This window comes from Pavona decussata, unplaced genomic scaffold (genome assembly GCF_977016875.1).
Source record: "Pavona decussata unplaced genomic scaffold, jaPavDecu1.1 SCAFFOLD_1, whole genome shotgun sequence".
Classification (NCBI taxonomy): domain Eukaryota; kingdom Metazoa; phylum Cnidaria; class Anthozoa; order Scleractinia; family Agariciidae; genus Pavona; species Pavona decussata.
In genome coordinates, this window is record NW_028145425.1 from 363,303 (window position 1) to 383,233 (window position 19,931).

Below are 19,931 nucleotides of genomic sequence, written 5' to 3' on the forward strand. Positions count from 1 at the left end.
TGGAAAGTTCTTCAGCGGAAGATCCCCTGGCCGATTGCTGTCCGTGGCTCGAATTTACGACATGCCAGTGTAAATTTCCTGCACTAGGAAGTGTCCTCATAAATTCAGTTAGGCCTGATATTGACAGTGTGTGTGAAGACGGATCATCAGAGGACGGATCGGAGCATTCAGATGAGGAACACGGCCGTGAAGAACACAAAGAAAATAATGTAGCTGAGCTAGACGACGAGTATGGTGACGAGGAAGAGGATTCAGGTCCAGTGTTTACAGAGTATGTCGGATTACGTGGCAGTTCTTGATGCGAAGACTACCAGAGCACTCTTATAAAGTGCCGAGATAAACTCTGCAGTAAAGATCACCATAAGCCCATGACTCCTGAGATCTCATGTAACCTTTCCCGCGCACAGCGCGCAAGCTATGGTGTTTATTTCCGTGTGATTGACACTTGTGATTAACAAATATTCTGCTGAGTCTCAGTGCGCCCACGCTTGACAAATTGAAAATTTGGCAGAGACAAATTTTGTCGAGATTTTTGGAAGGGCCAAACAAATTTTGTCAGTCCAGTGCGTCCTGATCCTTGGAAAGAATTATTTTGTTTAAGCTTGAAATTAACTATTTGAGCGTGTTGCTATACTAATAGCCAATTATAAACGAGTTCCACGCAAAAAGTTTGGAATTTTCCCACGGAACTTTCTTACTCAGAGTGACGAGCTTTGTAAAGCTAGCTAGTTTTCTTGTATTGTGCAGCACTGCAATGGCGTTTTCGCAGTTTTCGTGCTCTTTTCAGAGTATAACTGAAACAGCCTGCTCGTATGACAGGTTAGATAAAAGAAGGAGCCTTGAAATAATAAGTTTACGCAATTGCTCCAAGAATATTACGGATCATTGCTCTTACTGGTCATTTTGGGGTAAACACGGAGAGGGAGCCGCTACTTGCTAGAGTGGGTTTTTTCAAGGAGAAAGAGACTTCAGCACGGAATTTGGATACCGTTTGCCCATATCACAGGCTTTAAGTGCTGTGTACCTCAAATCCTATCCAAACATGGAATAAATAGAAAAGCAGATCGGAGTATTTCCAAAGTAGTATCCGGACGAATTGTTAATACAACGGGAAAGTTTGTCCCAGATGGACGCTTAAATAATTGCCCTCTTTTGGTGTGGAAAAAAATCGCCCCGGCTATTGTTCGAGGAAATACGGCATTTATACACAACTAGCTGAAATTTTGTTGCCAATCAATGATGTCAGAAGTCGGCAATAATAGCATTTATTGCCATGATCAGATCCCATGCTAAATGAAACGAGTGAGTTAGTAGTTCTCACAACCGAATAGAATAAAGACAAATTATCTCATACGCAACAAAGAAATAGATAACTTCAAAAGGAAACTACAGTTAAAGGATTGAGGGGTCGGAGACAAGAACACCTCCCGATGTCTCGCGATGTCATAACTTTTTTTTCTTGAGTGTTATGAATTTGTTTACACAAGGTACGAACGAAGTTTCATATAATACGAGAAAACCATTACATTCTCAAAAGAGAATGCTGTTGTTTTTGAACAGCATTAATATCGAGTTCGGGCTTAAATATCCGTAAAACACAACTGTAACCTCTGTCACGATCTGTCACGCAATCTCTTATTTGACTGTATTTCAGTGGTAATAATAACTATAGGAGCTGAATTGACACAGTTTTGAATTTCCACTCATTTTCCCCCGGGCCGGTAACTTGCTCTTACACACACACACACAAAAAAAAACATATTATCGTGACGTGTAATTCGACGGTCGTTTACAAATCATTTGTAAACGAAAATTCTTTCTTCCAGTACATGTATATATATTTCCTTAGATTGGTTCTCGCAACCGTTAAACAGAGATCTCGACTCGTCTTGAAGAGATGAGGAAAACCGCCTGAGAAAATCCGAGCTCTTACTGAAGTGCCTCGAGAAATTTTAGCTATCTGGCAGACAAAAAGATAGACGGAACTCGTACAGAGTAATTGTTCTCAGAAACATAAGATCTAGAGCCGCTTGAAAAACCGTTTAGTTTCATAAAAGATCCAGAGTTCTTGCAAGCATAAGGCACTAGATGCGTTTGTAAAAACACTGAGAAAAGATCGTGAAATTGCTTGCGTAGTAAACAAAGAAACACTCACCCGAGAAATCGTTGAAAAGAATTTCCAGTCTTTCAGCTCGGCCCAGCTGACACAACAAATCCTTCGCAGCTTCAAAATAATGCTTGGCTTTAGCTTTTGTTGCTAGAAATTTGTAGAAAATCTTGCCGGAGCGATTGGCGCACAAGACGAGTACTCAATTTTTTACTGAGCTTAATGCAAAACGCTCTCGATTTCATTCAAACTTGAACAAAGCTGCCACTTTCATTCATGCCGGTCCGCGCGCGGGAAAATGTTTCAAGTTTCTTTTTTTTTTGACAAATAAAGTTCAGCTTTTCTGCTATAAATCTGTGCTTTGTCATCAATGTGTTGAATAATTAAACAATTATCCTGCTCAATCTTGCGAAATATCGCCTGATTTTAGCCAACTCGGCCTACTGCCTCGTCGGCTAAGTATCAGGCGATACTTGTTCCGCGCGATTTCGCAGGATAATTGCTAATTGTAAGAAGAAGTAGCGAGTTGAAAGCACTTGCATGAACGCCATGACTGATTTCAGTTTCTCAACTGAACAAATGTCAATCCTATCCAAGTTTTTAGCTTTGACACAAATAATCCGGCTTTTGCTGATTCCTGTAAGAAACACGAAAACTAACGTTTAGGAATTCCCTTTCTAGCTGCAGCACTTGATTTCCATGTATTTGTGGTACAAACAACCCGGCTTAAACAGTCGAACTCCAAAGAACTTGAAAGAAGTCGTTGTTTTTGGACACAAAATTAAGAAACCAACGGAATGTAGAACTGGCGTGTTCAGCCAGCCTCCATTGTAACAAATCAGCATTCAAAAAAAATTGCGCTCTGCATTGCATTGTTATTGTCTGGGCAGTTTGCTGCATATGCGCTAAAAATATAACTGCAGAAAGGATGAGGAACTGGTCAGGTTATTACGTTCATACACTAAGCAGATTTTTATAAATGCTATGAAAAAAAATGGAGCTCCGCTTTTAGGCTTGGCTAAATATATATATTAGTCTTTATTTTTATTTTATTTTATTATTTATTTATTTTTTTTTTTTTTTGTTCTTTTCAATTTTCGAGGACTCTTTTGTAAATCACTTATTAGTAAAATTGATTTCCTCAATAAAGATTAAAAACAAAAAACATTATTCATAACTAAAGCCTGTATATTATTAGAAAACAGGTCACGTGAAAAAGATCGACTTAACATTCATTTAAACAACAAATATCTTTCTGGAGGTTTGTAATAAGATATTCCCTTTTTATTCTAGAGAGAAAGAGATGATGGTGCCAGATGCTCAAAGATTCTGGACTACTACAAGATCTTAAACAATACGTATTTTCAGCAACAGGCCAGCCAATGTGCATGTATTGAGACCTTGCCTACCCCCTAAGGGTTCATCTGCAGGGCCCCTTTGGAGATGCTTACCTCACCCCTCAGAAGCAGCTTTACAACCAGTCAATTAAAAGGTGGACTAAGCTAAGTACAGTATTATTTGAGAAATAGCGTAGAACACTTGCTTGGAACAGCAGAGAGGAACCAGAAATCTCTGCAGCTCTTCTTTATTCTTTAAGGAACAGGATCTTCCGTACGTCAACTCTACAACAATTCTACTCTTTTTTTACGAGTATCACTCAAATCATGCCTTGCTTTATAGTGTACTGTAAACATGTTTACGACCGTAAATCAACCAAGGCCAAATGGTCCCAACCAGATATAAGAACTGCTTGTTTTTTTCAAAATACACTAACCAGAAAGAACAACACAACTATTCTAAGAAAATAGACAGAAAGGGAAACCAATCAGGCTGATAAAATCCTTGAGTGTTTTGCCTTGATTTCAATATTCGAGGAGGCCCAAGACAATGTTAAATGAAGTAGCAAACCTTTCCACAGCACAACTGTTAACTCTAATCTTTGAACAACAGGAAAATGTGAAATAATCGGGAAAATATCTATCAAAACTACCAAAAGGAAATAACAACTGAATTCTAAAACTAAAGTCGAAAATGCACCCTTACATTAGCTTCACAAAAATAGTATTTCTAGTATAAGCATACCAAGCAATACCTTTACACTAAATCAACACTTCGGATCGGAAAGCGCTTAGGATACATGTATCCATGCTGTCTATGTCAACAATATTCAAATTTCGGTCACAGAGGTATTTTCCCGTAAGTCTTGCTGGGATATTGGCACTTAACAAGATGTCTTGAGCATTTTCAATGCTCAACAGTTGTTCAATTTTCGTGAAAATTAATAATTAATAGCTCCGTTTAACTGCCGTATACAGTAAAAATAGTAAATTGTTTTCTCTATTTCATTAGCAACTTGAAGAACTTGAAACGTTTTGCAGGAGTTAGTTATTCATCCGGGTCCAGTTGTTCAAAGCCCGATTCACCTAATCCTCGGTTAACGTGAACTTTGATTCAAGTTTAATTATTAATGAGTAAGGATGTTTCCAAAGGAATTTTGGTCCCTTAGCTTTGACTTATACTTTTCCCAAGCCCCTTGAATTAGCTTTTAAAAACATTTTTAACAGTTAGCAAAATGAAAGTTTAAACATGCGCGGATGATTAGCGTTAATCCGCTTTTGGACAACTGGGCCCCGGTTAGTATGCGATGTTTTTCTCGTATGCTAATTTCCAACGTTCACAAAAGCATAATTGTTATCAACTCTGTTGACACACTCTTTTCCAGGAATGTTTTTGAAGCCGTTCAAAAAACTCGCAGCACGTGCTTTATCGGGTCTAGAAACCACTCGGTCGTACCTCGTGGTTTTGACCCGATAAAACACTCCCGCTCGTTTTTGAACATTACTTAATCTACAGTCATTTATTAGCCTAGCTGCCAAGAGTCTGCTATACCTCAGCCGTAGAGCATCTGAACTAGTAATATGGTGGTCAAAAGTTCGACTCCTGTGTCCCTGACTGAGACAAAATACCTCTATCATTTACTCACCAGACAAAACATAACATCACTTTTTTCTCAAACAAATATCTAGTTAGCCTTTCATGGATAAAAGTTTCTAACTGTTTATATTTGAAAAGCGAACGGTCAGCAAAAGTTTTCTTAATTGAAAGCGATGAGTCATCATCTAAAATAGACTAAAAAAATAATAAAATAAAAGAACGGCCTATCAAACTTGACTTATTTGAAAAGAAACAGGAACATAAAAACACAAGGCCGGTATTACCTATCTGTTGTGGGGTTGAGAGAGACCCTCCTTAATCCGTCATCTACAAGGCTAGCATGAACCTTTTCTAGCATAAGAGCCCATTCCAAAGGCAACTCGGAAATGGCATGGCCTCTCACTAACAATTTAACTAAATAAGCACCTAAGGGGATTACGAAATTATAATTTTTGTAATATGCGGGAAAATATGACTCATTAAGAATGTTCCATAATTATAAACTGTTCAATAGCTTCCCTGGGCCTTCACGAACCAATTCTTAGGATAACTAACGTCTCTGCCTTATAAATCTACAAGATATTTCTGAACTAATATTATCTGTCTCTATAAGAGATACGTTTTCACTGCAGTCACGGGTTACTCCAATGCACATCGTTACGTTAACAAGAGTGGGTTGGTATACGAATCGTCCTTTGTTGCCGTCCCTGACAGGCTTCTCTATGAACACAAAAGCCTGGCCACTTGTACTTCCAGTACTTCTGCATTGGTGTTGCTGTGAATGCAAGTGGAAATGTTATTAAACGTACTTAAGAAATGTTAGAAACAAATCAGTGCTCTTCTAGGTACTCTTCTAGTGACCGAAGTGTTGACTTGTCAACCATCAAACGAATACAAAATTCACCATAAACGAATATATTACCGTGAATTCGAAGACAGAAGGTATACGTATTTTAACCGTCAATATCTAATCGCCTCGAAGTCATTAATAATTCGTGACGAAAAAACAGTAGATTACTACCGTGAAGGAAGTTTGGAAATGTGATCTTAATTATCATGAAATTGGTGAGCTTTTACTTTGAATTTCTCCAAGAATTATTTTATGTTTTGAAAAGATATATCACACACTCCAAAGACTGTTTCTTTCAAGCACCTAAAAGTTGGTTGAAAAAACGTTTATTAACCCCCTTCTCGGTGTCTGGAAATTTGATGAAACACCTTCCCTTGTGTTTTAAATTTTACGAGAACGTCTGGCCAAAAGTTCCCAATAGTGTCTGGAAGAGGTTTGTATCACTGATCCATGAATAAACCAAAACTGAGCGCTCAATTTGTGAAATCAGATGCAACCAAGTAGTGCTGATTCCTGCATTTCACATTAGCTATCAGTGGTGACTTAAAGTCACACCCAATATGCCCCAAACTTTTCAAAGTAACCAGATCAGGCAAATCTTGCCTGATTTGTTTTGAATAACCGAAAAAGTTTAACACTGAACGATGAGCTCACACTGCCCTCTGTGACATTGACATTAGCTTAACCAAGGCTCGCAGTTTACTGTCACTTTCGCCTAAAAGCCACAGGGCCAATGGGCCTAATACGCGAAGCCCCCCTCTCCTAAATTAAGATGTTTTCAACGTATTATTCCTTATAATAGTCTTTTACTGGAATAACTATAGACTATTGTTAAGAAAAATTCCTTAAGATACCCCTTAAAATTAGGAGGGCTCTGTCAGATTTTTTTTTTTTTTTTTTTTTTTTTTTTTAGAACTTAACGGTAAAGTAGAAAAGAACAGAGTTTTTGTTCATGAGCGTGGCTCACCTCAAACACAAGTTTCCAATCTTGATTTTCTTTTGCTGCTTTCAGTGCGTACTGAATTCGGCTGCGTGGGTCAGTAAATTGAATACACTTTGATCCCCGCCTTCCTTTGAAATTCATTATCTGAAATCCTTAATGAAATAGTATTTAATTGTTGTTAAAAACATCTTTCAAAGCTTCTATTACACCATAATCGTTTGGAGACGGTGGTTGATTATGTTCTCCGAATCGTTTCATCCTTGTGAGATGAACTCAGGACGGGGTACTGTACATGGCGTGCGCAGTAGAGCGGTTTTCAATTGAGAGGCGGAGTCAGTTGCTTTGGTTTTACTTAACTGCGCTCTCTGATTGGCTGACAATTTCCTTTTAGGATCCCCATAACCCTCGTAAGATCTACTTTTCACGCATAGTCATAAGCTGTACAAAAATATCTCTTTATAGGAGGTGCCATCCTCAACTTCGAGCACACAAGTTTGTCGGGCTTACTAGTCATGTGCGTGTACTTACCAGTGTAATGATTGGTGTCTCTTTCCCATTTTAATGTACATCGGCGCTCTCCAGAAGAAGCTGTACAAAGTACTCCAAGGGCATTTCCATTTTCGCAATTCAAACGCTCTTCTCTGAAGACAGAGCTAAGATAATATGAGGTCTGAAGTTTAGGGTTGACCTCCAAACAGGCCGTCAACAAAAACACGACCACAGCCTGAGAATAGAAAAATACAACGGCGCGCGTGAAATTTCAAGTCCATAGGGACCTTAAGATTGAGGTTTGTTTTCGTTTCCCACAAACCGCAAAATTCTAAAAGTCAGGTGACTCCGATCCTGCCGTCCCGTTTGAGGTTTAGGTTTCATCGTCAAGGACACTGTTTAGAGGTAAGTGAATTACGGCAGAGTTTTTCGCTGGTTTTAAAACTTCAAAGCGACGGTTAAACGTCAAATTTACTGTTTTTAAAGAGTTATCTCGATGATTTTAGAGATTTGTTTGATTTAGTTACGACAAAAATTAAATTTAAAACAACAACAGCTAGCTCGATACTATCCTCCTTGCAGCAGCCATCTTGTTTTCCTGAAAGTAAGCCATGATGCGTACGTAAAAAGTACCCCTCGATCTTAAGGCCCGGATTATGCACATACAGCGAACTCCGAACTGCAAACTGCTGGTCGAGGTTTGCGTTTTGCGGTTTACAAAGGAAACTCTTAATCTTAAGGTCCCTAATATTCACTTCCAGTTGGACGTGTACTTGTTTAGTGCAGAATCTATTCATTGACAGTTGTAAGGTGAACAAAAGCAGACAGCCAAAACTACGCCTGCGTTCGCAGGCAGAGTAGACCGTGAATGTATGGACCGCTCGAGCAAATTTCCTGTGACAAGTTTCAGTGACTATCTTTGTTACTCGTGTCCGAATTTTAACTGACAAATGCATATTTTAGTGACAAACTGGCGCACTAGTTTTATATGTAAAAGGAAAAAATGTCATGCGAACTTTTGATACAATTGTTTCCTCTCGGCACTTTGTGCCGTGTTCGGAAAGCTTTTTTTTTTTTGTTTTCCGAAAAAGTTTCCCATCATGTAACCTTAGCATGAGGCCTTCCTGAGGGGAGGATGGAGGGGGACAAAATGGGTAGGAAAGACTGACTTCTTTCATTCTAAGAAGTATTAGAGACAAACACTTCTGACGAGCTGTAATGAATGCATTTATAAACAAGAGCTCCTTGGAAAAGATGGCCTGCAATAGCCGCTGTTCCGTAATGAGTTTATTGCTTGCCTGCGAGATAGGCAACGTTAAAGCTGCTAATCTCCAGAAATATTTCTTCGTGAATTTTTTTTAATACCGCTGTCAAAACGCTTTTAAAACACATTTTTCAATCAAGGCGGTGAAACCTTATATAGTTATAGTTCTTTGGTAACTACTGAAGAAATGTTTTCAGAGCATATGTTCTAGGGAGGACAAAAATGAGATGGTAGATCCACAGTAATAACGGTGACGAGAGCAATACGGAGACATAGGACCATCTGAGATTTAGCTTGGCCTTGTTTAGCTTTGACCACAACATAGGTAAGCCATAAGCCAAGAAAAAATCAAACTTTTTTTTCCTGTACTGTGCCGGGCAATTGAACAGCTCGTTCAATCCCAGACATGGGGCATTAGCCGACCTAGTTTTACAAAAAATCCGAATGCCCACTGCCCACTCTCCCAACTTGAGCCTGTAGAAATATACGTAAAACAGTGTGGAGAATATACGTTTCGATATTGGAGCTCAAGAGTTGGCGCACATGTCAGTTTTTTTTTCCCACGGGTCTTTTCAAACAGCTTGTCAATGATCGTACAGTCTTGGTTGCAGTTAATAAAGGTATTACTTACATTTCCCTGTTTTTAGAATTGGAAGAGGCAGACTTTCTCAGACAACAATGGATGTGCTCCTTCCGTTGCGTGTAATGGTCACTGCTCGGGTGAACTTATATTGCGACGTCTAAATATTGCTTTCAACGTAAAATCTTGTTATCTCCAAAAACATTTCGTGATATTTTTGTTCTGATAAAGTGGAGGATAGTAAGGCTGTAGTTATCTGGCTGAGCCTTGAACCCTTCAGTTTGCATCTGACGCGATTCCAACGCCTCGCGTGATTAAGGTGCGTGTTTCAATCAAGACGGTCGAACCATAGTTCTTTGGTAACTAAAGAAATTGTTTCAGAGGCTGATGAATTCAACACGAGAATGTCTCAGTGCTGGTATCCTTTTTTTATGGAATGACAAGTTGCCTTCCAAGCACGGTTTTCTTTTCTTTTCTTTTCTCTTCTTAACTTGTTATATTTTTAAAATCAATATAAAAGCGGAAAAAAAAAAATCTCGAAATGAGACCTCACTATTATTCTGCAAACTGGATAGCTGCCACCAAAAAATTCAATAAACTAAAAAGGATTGGATTTTTTATTCAAATAACATCAAATGGTTTTTGCCGAGCATTTGCAAATTAGCAAAGTATAATTTCGAAATGATAGTGAACCTAACCGCGGACTAGAAAAGTCTTCTGAACACTGCAAACATTATAGATGGTCTTCAGTGCAAGAATTTCAAAGAATCGACAAGCATAGCGTTTGAATCTCTCTTGTTACGAGTACGAGCATTGTTCAAATTTGTTTTCCGACTCCACCTACTTAAAGACGAGCAGATAGCACTTTTGAGAATTACGCACCTTATCAAAGAGGTCTTTTTCCGGTTCAACTTGGCGAGTGGTCTAGTGTGCTTAGTGGAGTTTCTCGCTCGTGATTTATCTAACGGACTCCGCATCCGAGTGAGGTGAAGTTAACAAAAATTGCTGCAACTAGCGCAAGTTCACGCCGAGTGAAGCCAGAAAACGTTTCTCGCAACGGAGAAAATTAAATTCAAAGAACCTATCGTCTAAAAAAGGGGCTTCGGAAATATCCTCATGCCCGTGAAAAGCTTCCTTGCAAAACTTAAGGCATCTTCACTTACCGAAAAATTAAGCTGTGCATGCATTTAGTCTGCACTCTTGTTTCCCACGTCGACTGGGAAGATCACTACGGTTCTAGTGTTAAATACATCCCTTTTTAACGGATATCAATTTCCGCTCCATGAAGGCCTCGGTTCAGATTACTTCGCAGCTCCTTTAACAAAGGTTACCACCCAGGTTGCTACTGCAAGGTATTTTGGTGGATTAATGGGCTTTTGTTCACAACGCTAACAGCGATTTTCAGTGTTACGTGCGCTGCAGAGAATAGCGACTATCTTTCAACATGCCACCAGTTGACATGCTATGTCAACAGCTAAAGGACCGTTTAAACTAACAAGCTGATAACTTTGCGAGTATTGGCAAGAGAAAAGGTAAATAAACTAAAATCACTGACCAGAGACTCAATGGTTGGAGAGAGGTGTTAACATTACTCGGGTCTCAATTAAAAAGAAAATAAACATTTTTTTATGCTTTTGATTGCTCTCCATAGATGATCCATGACTTCTGGTAGAATTCTGCCACTTCTGTTCGCAAGGAGTTGACATTCAAAACAGCCGATTTATCGATCTCGGATTGACTTCTTGATATTCCCGACGTCATTTTCGTGATACGAAAACCTTTCTTCATCACCGAAATTCGATTTCAACTGTACATTACAGCAATCACTACTCAATACGCTGAATTCTTGAGTGGAACTCTTCAGCTACCGAGCACAAATTTTCTCCCAAACTCTTACCTCCGTAGCTGTGAAAGGTCAGACGTAAATCCAGACGTAGTGCAAATAGTTAAATTAACCTTCAAAACTGGCAGTTATTGCTGAGATAATCTGTCTTCGTGTCTTATCTAAAATCAACTTCCCGGGAGGTTCTTACCAGTTTGTGATTAACTGGTCGCTGATAATTAAGCGAGGTCAAAAACAAAATAAGAAGATATTCCAGGGTCAGGTTATTGCTAGCCTCCCACGCTGTCGTTTTAGGGTACTCGTATTAAAACTCGTATCAGGGGATTCGTACTAAAATCCCTAGAGACAGTTGTTAATACGGAATTGATAAAGATCAGTGATTGGTTTCATTTTAATAAATTAAACATTAAACACCAAGAAATCAAACTACGTTATCTTCTATCCCCACCAAAAAAAAAAAAAAAAAAGAAAAAAACATTAATTATAAAGTGCAAGTCAATTTATTTGATCCCAACACGACTAGCGTTGCTCACCTGGAACGACATGCAGGATTACGTAAAATATAAGGGGACACTGATCGATACTGAAATTTACTTGGAAATATCATATTGATTATATTGCCTCTAAAACTAGCAGAATTATTGGTATTATAGCGAGACTGAGACATTTTATCCCTCTGAGTACTTTACTAACTATTTATCGATCTCTGGTTGCCCCGTACTTGTCATGCGGCATTATCGCCAGCAGACAGGTTGCGAAATCAAATTTGTGTAAAATCTCACTCTTGCAGAAGCGCGATTTTCGTTTCATGCATTTCTTTCCTAACAAAGATCACACTCTTCCTTCGTTCTTTTCTTGTAATATCTTGCCGATTTAATTTGCTTTACTTCGAGACGGTTTTGATCTTTATGCATAATGTTGCCTATGACGCTGTTCCCTTAAACGTTAAAAAATCTCTACCGCCCTTCAAATAAAATTCACTCGAATAACACAAGGTTCTCCTCGGCTGATAATTACCATGTTAAACCATTCAGAACAAACGTAATACGGGATTCTATCAATAGATTAGGACCAAATCTATGGAATTCTCTGTATAATACTACACTTGAGATCCCCCGTAAGCGTTTTAAAAAAGTAACCCACACTATATTTCTGTCTTTTCTGGCTTCAGGATGTTTACATTGATTCGCCTATCATTATTATTCAGAAACTAATACGTCAACATTTCCAAATGCTAATTTTGTTGCTATTTTATTATATCTATGCTAAAATTGCACCATCGACACTATTCTTGCATTTGCTCTGTAATATCTACCCTTGTATTGTATAAGCGATCTATACCTTTCTTACTTTTCTCAGCATGTTTATGTTAATATCTTCATGGCTACCTTTCATTTTATTTTATTTTATTTTGTGCAAATTTGACAAGCTGTTATGACAACCTTCTCTCCAGTTCTGTCGCTTTCCGCCTCGACTAGCCAATTCTATTTGCGGGAAGCGACCATTTGCACTTTTTTTTTTTGTCAAGTGAAGTTAAAGTATTACCTCCTTCTCTGGGGAGGAGGTAATGCAAGTCCGCTAAAAACGACTGTGTGAGAGGCAGGGATATTGCATACTTCGACGCGTGTTAGTGGTCCAATCCAGTTTAAGCTATCCAATGAAAATATTATCCAAGTGTTTATTTTCCTTTGGAATGTGAATGCCGTAGACTCCCTTCATTTGCGAATCGATAACTGCCACGCAACAAATAAACTAAGGACACTCCTCAACTTACGCTTATCTTAACTTATTAAATGTTTAAGGTGTTATTCATGAATAAAACCTAGGAGATACTCTAGAAAGGGTCTAAATTTTCCTCCTTGAGATATAACAAAAGCTCCGTTATGTCTTGAGACAAATGCATGTTAAGCCTTGAGAATCACCAAAGATATAATTGTTGGAGATAAATCCTATTCGACTAAACACCTCTCATGCTCTAATTATTGTGCTAACTGTAAACACCTCCTAAATATCGAAATAATTTCCTCTTAAGCAACTGTGAGAGAAATGCATGTTAAGCCTTGAGAATTACCACAGATGTATTTGTAGGAGATAAATCCCATTCGTATATAAACCTCTTATGCTCTAATTTTTGTGAAACAGAAAAGAAAACACCTCCTAGTTAAAAAGCTCAACAGGTTTTTTTACGAAGACATCCTAGCTTAAGACATGCATTAATTTTTCTTTTTTTTTTTTAGGAGGTGAAAGCTGGCACTTTCAAAACCATAATAGGTTCTGCAACATACCAAAAAAAATCGAAAATTCCCGATATTACCGACTCAATTTGTAAGCATTGATTCCTAAAAGTCTATGTCCAGCTTTACTTACTGCAGAGATGAGTTTTAAATCCATTTAGTTCGTCCACTTGTCCTTAGGAACCTCAACTGAATAGGTCACTTCGGCTCTAATGTTAACTAGGCACGTACATAAAATGTTTTTATAAAGGTCTCCGAGTTGGTATGTTAAAAATGATTCCGGCAGATTGTCTACACGTACGTATCACAAATTATTGTCACGGGTACCGTCTTCTTTTAAATACACCTAAAAACAAGTAAGGTAAAAATCATGACTCGTGCTCACTCAGAAGGTATATATTTCGATGTAAATGACAGCTTACGGACGCCTTTTCGGTGTTTAAGGCATCAAAAGCTAATTTAAAAAGATAAGTTTTCAGCGAGGATTTGATTAAAATGCTGCAGTGATCTAGATTTCCGTACTCAAGAGGTAAAGCATTCAACAGTGCGGGAGCCGTGGCGGCATAAGACCCATCACCAAATGATCGCAACATTTTCCCACGAGGGAAGTCTAGTAGAATTCCATCACAGTTTGAGCGTAAGTGATAGGCAGATTGTTTCCTTAATGATATGTAAACACTTGAGTTTTGTATATGCACTTAACTGAACTGATCTTGTAGGCGATCTAACAGTATGCATAACTGAGCATGACTCACTTGATACGCCTCGTTGGCTGGCGCAGAGGACTTCAAAACGGGAAATAAAAATGACGAGGATATACTGCATAGCATGAAATGTTTTGCAGAACCTGTATTTTGCTCTTGCCATTTTTGCGATTTTGCCTTCGACCCTAATAAAAATAAACATATCCCAAGGGATACTGATACCTCTCTCAAGACAATGTTTCCACTGGTACATTGCGAAGAAAGAAAACTTTCCATTGCAAAAAGTGAGGACAGGCTATAAAAATTTCCATATAAAAGCCTGTAGCTAGATTCACCAACACGTATCCTAAGTATTGTTTGAATAAGTGAACGACCATCGCAGTTATGTGCGTAAATTATGCAGCTGTTGCTCTCTTTCCCAAGGACAAAATGTCAATTTCCAGTAAATGGAAGCGAGATTTGAAAACAAGTCCATTAATGAATCAAATTTATAGAAGGAATATCCCGGCGCAACTTAAGCAAAAACAAATCCTTCGTTAGTTATCAGTTTTGCCAATGATCGCGATGAACAATTTGATCAAAATAAAATCTTCATGGATGATATTTATAAATTATTACAAAACAATCCCCAACTGGCTAAGCTTTGCAAATCGATCGATAACTACCACACGACAAGTAAGCTTGGGAGACTCTTCAGTTCGGCTTGTCATAAGGTATGGTTCAATGATCAGAAGTTAGGATATACCCTAAGAAAGTTCTAAATTTTCCTCTTTCTGTTATATCTTGACAGAAATGCATGTTAAACCTTGACAATCACCAAACATATAATTTTAGGAGATAAATCCCATTCGTATATAGACCTCTCATGCTCTAATTATTGTGCTAACTGTAAGCACCTCCTAAATTTTTAAGAAAGCTCTTAGCAAGCTTTTTACGAAAACTTCCTAGTCTAAGACGTGCCCGCTTTAATTTGTGAAAGTAAATATTTTTTTCACCTTGCAAAACCTTAATAGGTCCTGCGAAAAACCAAAAAAATCATAACTCCCAATATAACCAACCTAAATTGTAAGCTTTGATTCTTTAAAATCTATCAGTTAAGCTGTCTAGCCGTTTACTTACTGCAGAGATGTGTTTTAAATCCATTTAGTTCGTCCACTTGTCCTCAGGATCCTAGATCAACTGAATAGATCAATTCGGCTCTAATGTTAAATAGGCACATACATGAAACGTAAGTTTATAAAGGTCGGTTGGCATTAGATTTCCTATTCAAAGAGTTATTGTTACTGAGAGGACTCCACCTTCTTCAACATGTCTAAATTCCGTTTTTAGAAAAGAATGTCCCCACTGAAAGTATATTTGTGCAAATGTAGCTTGTTGACTGATTCCTTCCGTTTTAGGAAAAACCAGGATTGTGAAGGATTATTAAGAACGTGATCCACAGAACAGTTCTTGGCTCACTGTCCAGGATAACAAACAACTATTTTTGTTTAACGCTTATCCGGTATTTTATTAATTTGTTTGTTCGTTAGTTTATTTTGAATCTTAACTTTCAACGGAAATAACAGCTGATAAAAGCCTTCAGGAAATAATATATCTGCAGCAACTACTAAATCTGTATCTCTATTTTTGACCTTACATGCTTTTTTTTTTCTCAAATGTTTGTAAATCGTTTCCCGTCTAATAGTTTCAGCCGTAATTTTATAAACCGTCTCACAGTCTTCAAACATTATATGTAGCAACTGTGTACTGAGGAGGCCTTATTCTATAAACCCTAAGGCTTCCTCACCACTTTCTCTGTAATATATATCTTTTTTACACTTATTTTGCTTTTTCTGTCTCGGTAAATAAACAAACTTGAACTTGAACTTGAACATTTCTCGCAGACAAACGGAAAAAAATACGTCTCTTCTCTCTTTCGAAAAGCGATCAAAATATCTTGTTTTGTTGTTGGTTCTCGTCTTTGCCCCGAGAGGTTTTTCTCCAGTACTTTGGTTTTCCCCTCTCCTCAAAAAGCAGCATTTCTTAATTCCAATTCGATCTGGAAAGTGTCCCTAATTAGCGCTCTGCGCTAAATACATGCATTGACACTTTAATAAAGTGATTGATTTATTTTATTTTCTCTGTACACTCCCTTAAAAACTAAACCCATGTTCACTGCATGACTGATACGAAGAGCAAAACCATACCCAGTTACACACCAAAATGTTCGATGGAAGCATCTACAATACTGGTTAGGTCAGTTGGAGCAAGGAGTAGAATCAACCTGAACAAGTTCAACACACATATGAATGCGAATCCATGAATTGAACCCAGGTCATATTGGTGGGAGAAGAGTGCCGGCTGACTCACCACTGCGTCATCTCTGGTCTCCTCATCGAGCGAATTCTCCCAAGCTCGACTTATAAAGATTGTGTAATACAGTATTTCCCGTTTTTCCTCTCACATTGATATTTACAAGTGTTATATTAAAGCTAGTAAAATTAGTATTTAACACAAGACATTCTTTTATTAGCTTTTTGTAGCAGTCTTCCAGTAATTCGCTTTCTCTGCTCAGATTGACGTGGGTGCATACTACCAGTGGACCAATTCTGGCTATTTTTGTCCGGGTTCAGTTATGACAGAATACACAGAATATCAGTTACCAAAAGAATACAATTCCAGGTCTTCCCATTAAAACGAAAAGCTTCCCAAACCGTGAATACAATTCCCCTTATATTGAGCGAACTGTATTCCGTTCATTCCGCTATCGGTTTTCAGCATACTAATCTATTCATTTCGGAAACCAGAATAGGTCACCGTGCATTCCGTGTATTCGGCCTATTCCGGATTCACGAGTCTCGAAGAATGCGCCCTTATGCCGCCGATACCAGGCATAAACCGGAAACAAAAACCCATTAACCGAGAGCAACACCTGTAAAACTCCGCTTGGACTAATTTTGTTCTTAGATTTCCTCAAATAACAGCCGTCGATTCGCCATCTAGTTTTCTGAAGTGTCATTAAAAGGCTAAACTAGTGCTTAAGCAGGCATCAGGGATTCGTTTTACAAGTGATAGTTAGATGCTTGCCTTTTTTATATATGCACAAAACATTAACCATATAACACGGATTTACGTGAAGGAAACAAGTTACATGCTTCAGCAAGGAGTAAATGGTACGTAAAGCACATGCGTAACAATTATTTGTAACATTTACATGTGCGTGATGAGATAATTTCGCAAGAGAACTAATATGGGAAGTCTGCATCAGAGGATATCCCACAGGTCTTAATCGATACCATGACTGCGATGTTGGCTCAAGTTCAACTTCACAGCATGCAGGTGTTTTTTTTTTTTTTTTTTGTTTTTTTTTTGTTTTGTTTTTTTTCCCGGAACACTCATCAATTACTTCAAAGGATGACAAACTTGAAGCTGACTTTTCTGGGTAAAAGCATCACGCCTGTTACATCAGTGAAGGACTTGGGAGACATCATAGATTCCCACTTGACATCTAATGACTGGCATATTTATTAAATTAGTCTCTTCGTGTATGGCTCTGAACTTGTTTTATAAATCGTGTTAAGCACATTTTTGATAATGAAACACGAACATTACTTCAGTTTACGCCCTTGTAATCAGTAATATTGTGTATTGCTCAACCATGCGGTCTAACACATCTTAGTGCTTCATGCAAACATGTTCAAATGGCCAGGCTGTTCAAAACTCTACTTGTAACTGATAATAACGAACGTAAGGCACTCCAGCCTTACACCAGCTTCAGTGGCTGCCAGTCAAATATCTACTATTCTATAAAATCTGGTCAATTTATAAAATTGCTGTCAATCGGAATTTTAAAAACTTTTTATAGCTCCAAAATTTATTCATAGAAAAATTTTATTTTGTTAATTTGTTAGATATTCATTGCTAGTGTATTTGAATATGAAACCCTAATCATAAGTTTACAGACTTAACAGAAAAGCTGTAAAAGGGGTATGATTTGTCGATTTACAGCGAACATCCGATTTACCGATTGTTCTATAATTTCTGTGTGCTGCTATAAAAAAAAAAAAAGGAGAAGAAGAAGAAAGAAAGGATGCACGCCCGGCTGTATAGGGAGTTTGGAGCAACCATATTCCATTGTGTAATGTCGCCTTTGTCGATTCAAGTTTATGTAACAAACCGAAAAGGCGTCTGTTCTGTGATTGTACAGTCCTGATTTATCAAGAAAGTAAATACTGTACCACCTCATGGTGTTGTCACAAACACTCTTTTCTTTTTATACTGATACATTGTTTTTCCGGCCAAGACTGAATATTCTTATTTTTCTAAAGATGTTAGGCTAAAAATATTCTTATGACTAATCTTAGATTAAAGAGCGTATGACATTTTCTTTTTAGAATGTATTGGTGTATCGATTACAAGTGTTTGGTGTTCAGATCTGTATCGAACTGTCATTAGCCTCGAATTTTGGTTAGTGCAGGTTTTTATCGTTTTATTGGTTAGTTTTGCCGTTTAGAGAAAGGAATATTCTTATAGTTTAGTTAAAACAAGTAATTGTAAATTGTATTGACAAATTTTCAACACACAAAAATATATTCTTTTTAAAATCTCAGCCTAGGTTTATTCTTAAAATATTCTTAAATATTCTCATTGAGGTATTTTTATACATGTATTCAAACTTAATTGCATGCTATAACTTTGAAATTCATTCCATGTCTTTAGCGAGGAAATGCGAACAACAATCTTGTTATATGCAGGCTTAAATTATTCTGATGGGAGGAAAACTCAGTAAGAGTTGTCGTGTCCTCCTTACGAAAGAGCGATACTACTCAAGGGAATTTTGTCCAAACAACTCGGTAGATTTTTGTAACAGTACGATTTTAAAACGGTTGTAAAATCCTCTTTAAACAAGGTGTACAACAGAGGATTGATAAGAGAGGTGCCAAGCCTCATAAAAAGAAAAATCGTATTAACAATCCGGGTATAACTTGGATCTCAACATTCTCGTCATAAAAAAATTCCACATAGAAAGTATGAAAACTAACCTAAGATAAAGGCAAGAATCATTGAGCCAAAAATGATCATCGCTCGCTGTTGCCCGGGTTTTTGCCTCACACGCCTCTCTGTAATATGAGAGAGCTGTGGACGAATTTTCTTTAGTTGTTATCACAGGACAAGGAAAATGCAAACGTAGACGATTGCAAAGAGGATAACAGGAAGCACCACGAGGAATACGAAACAACAGTAGCTGTAAATAGCGTCCATACGTCGCTCGTGTTTCAGCGTTAAGGTGGAGTCTAGGCTGATCCAAAACAGCTCAATAAATGACAAACTCAGTGCAAAAATCCAGATGAGGATCATTGAAGCCACTGTTGTTTGCTTGGAAATGATCTTGCGGTACTGCATTGGGTGGATTATCATCACATAACGCTCAAAAGTGACAATCGCCAGATGCAGTATCGTGGAGAAGGCGAAAAACCGAGATGCAAGATCCATGGCATACATACATACATGCAATGCAAGCAGCAATGTTGCCTGCAAATAGCATGAGATTGCAGGCAAATATCAAAGGAATTGCAATCAATCCTGATAGTAGATCAGACAAGGCCAGATATGCTAGATATAAGTTAGTAGTTGTTCGCAATCACTTGCTGCTGTAAACCAAAACAATGACCAGTGAACTGGCCGTAATGATGAGACAGGCAAAGACGCCCAAAAACACAAGAGGGAGATGGATGTCACTCGAAAATGGAATATGTTTGTTTGTGGTATTGGATTCATTTCCCGACAGGTTGATTGTTTTGTTATCATCATAATAATTTGGAAAGCTACCGTTGAATAATGTGTTGTTCATGATTGACTTCTATGCATTCGTCGTTTTGGATATGATAGCGTCCGTTTTATAACTAGCCCCTATGCTCCTTGATAACTTAATCGTCTTGAGGCTAGGGCTTTTTTCCTGTGCCCGTAGAGACCGTTGTTTACGTTAAACCAATGTTTCTGAGTC

General features: G+C 38.0%; 2 protein-coding genes across 3 annotated transcripts in view; both read right to left on the reverse strand.

Moving 5' to 3' along the window:
• LOC146490097 (uncharacterized) overlaps positions 1–13,469 on the reverse strand; it is a 112,818-nt gene extending 99,349 nt beyond the window's left edge. The window contains exons 1-4 of one of the 2 annotated variants that reach the window (XR_014868086.1): positions 13,378–13,469; positions 7,363–7,558; positions 6,859–6,986; positions 5,388–5,816 (exon numbers count right to left, since the gene is read on the reverse strand). Coding sequence is in view for 1 of the 2 variants with exons in the window: in XM_085127984.1 (XP_084984110.1) it covers positions 6,859–6,986; positions 7,363–7,558; positions 13,378–13,401 (348 nt within the window). In the remaining variant the exon portion in view is untranslated. The remainder of the gene's footprint in view (positions 1–5,387; positions 5,817–6,858; positions 6,987–7,362; positions 7,559–13,377) is intronic. The other variant, XM_085127984.1, reaches the window with a different exon arrangement.
• Positions 5,388–19,931, reverse strand: part of LOC146490100 (uncharacterized) — a 176,316-nt gene continuing 161,772 nt past the window's right edge. Inside the window, exon 9 of the mRNA XM_085108259.1 lies at positions 5,388–5,443. The gene's annotated coding sequence lies outside the window, so the exon portion shown is untranslated. The remainder of the gene's footprint in view (positions 5,444–19,931) is intronic.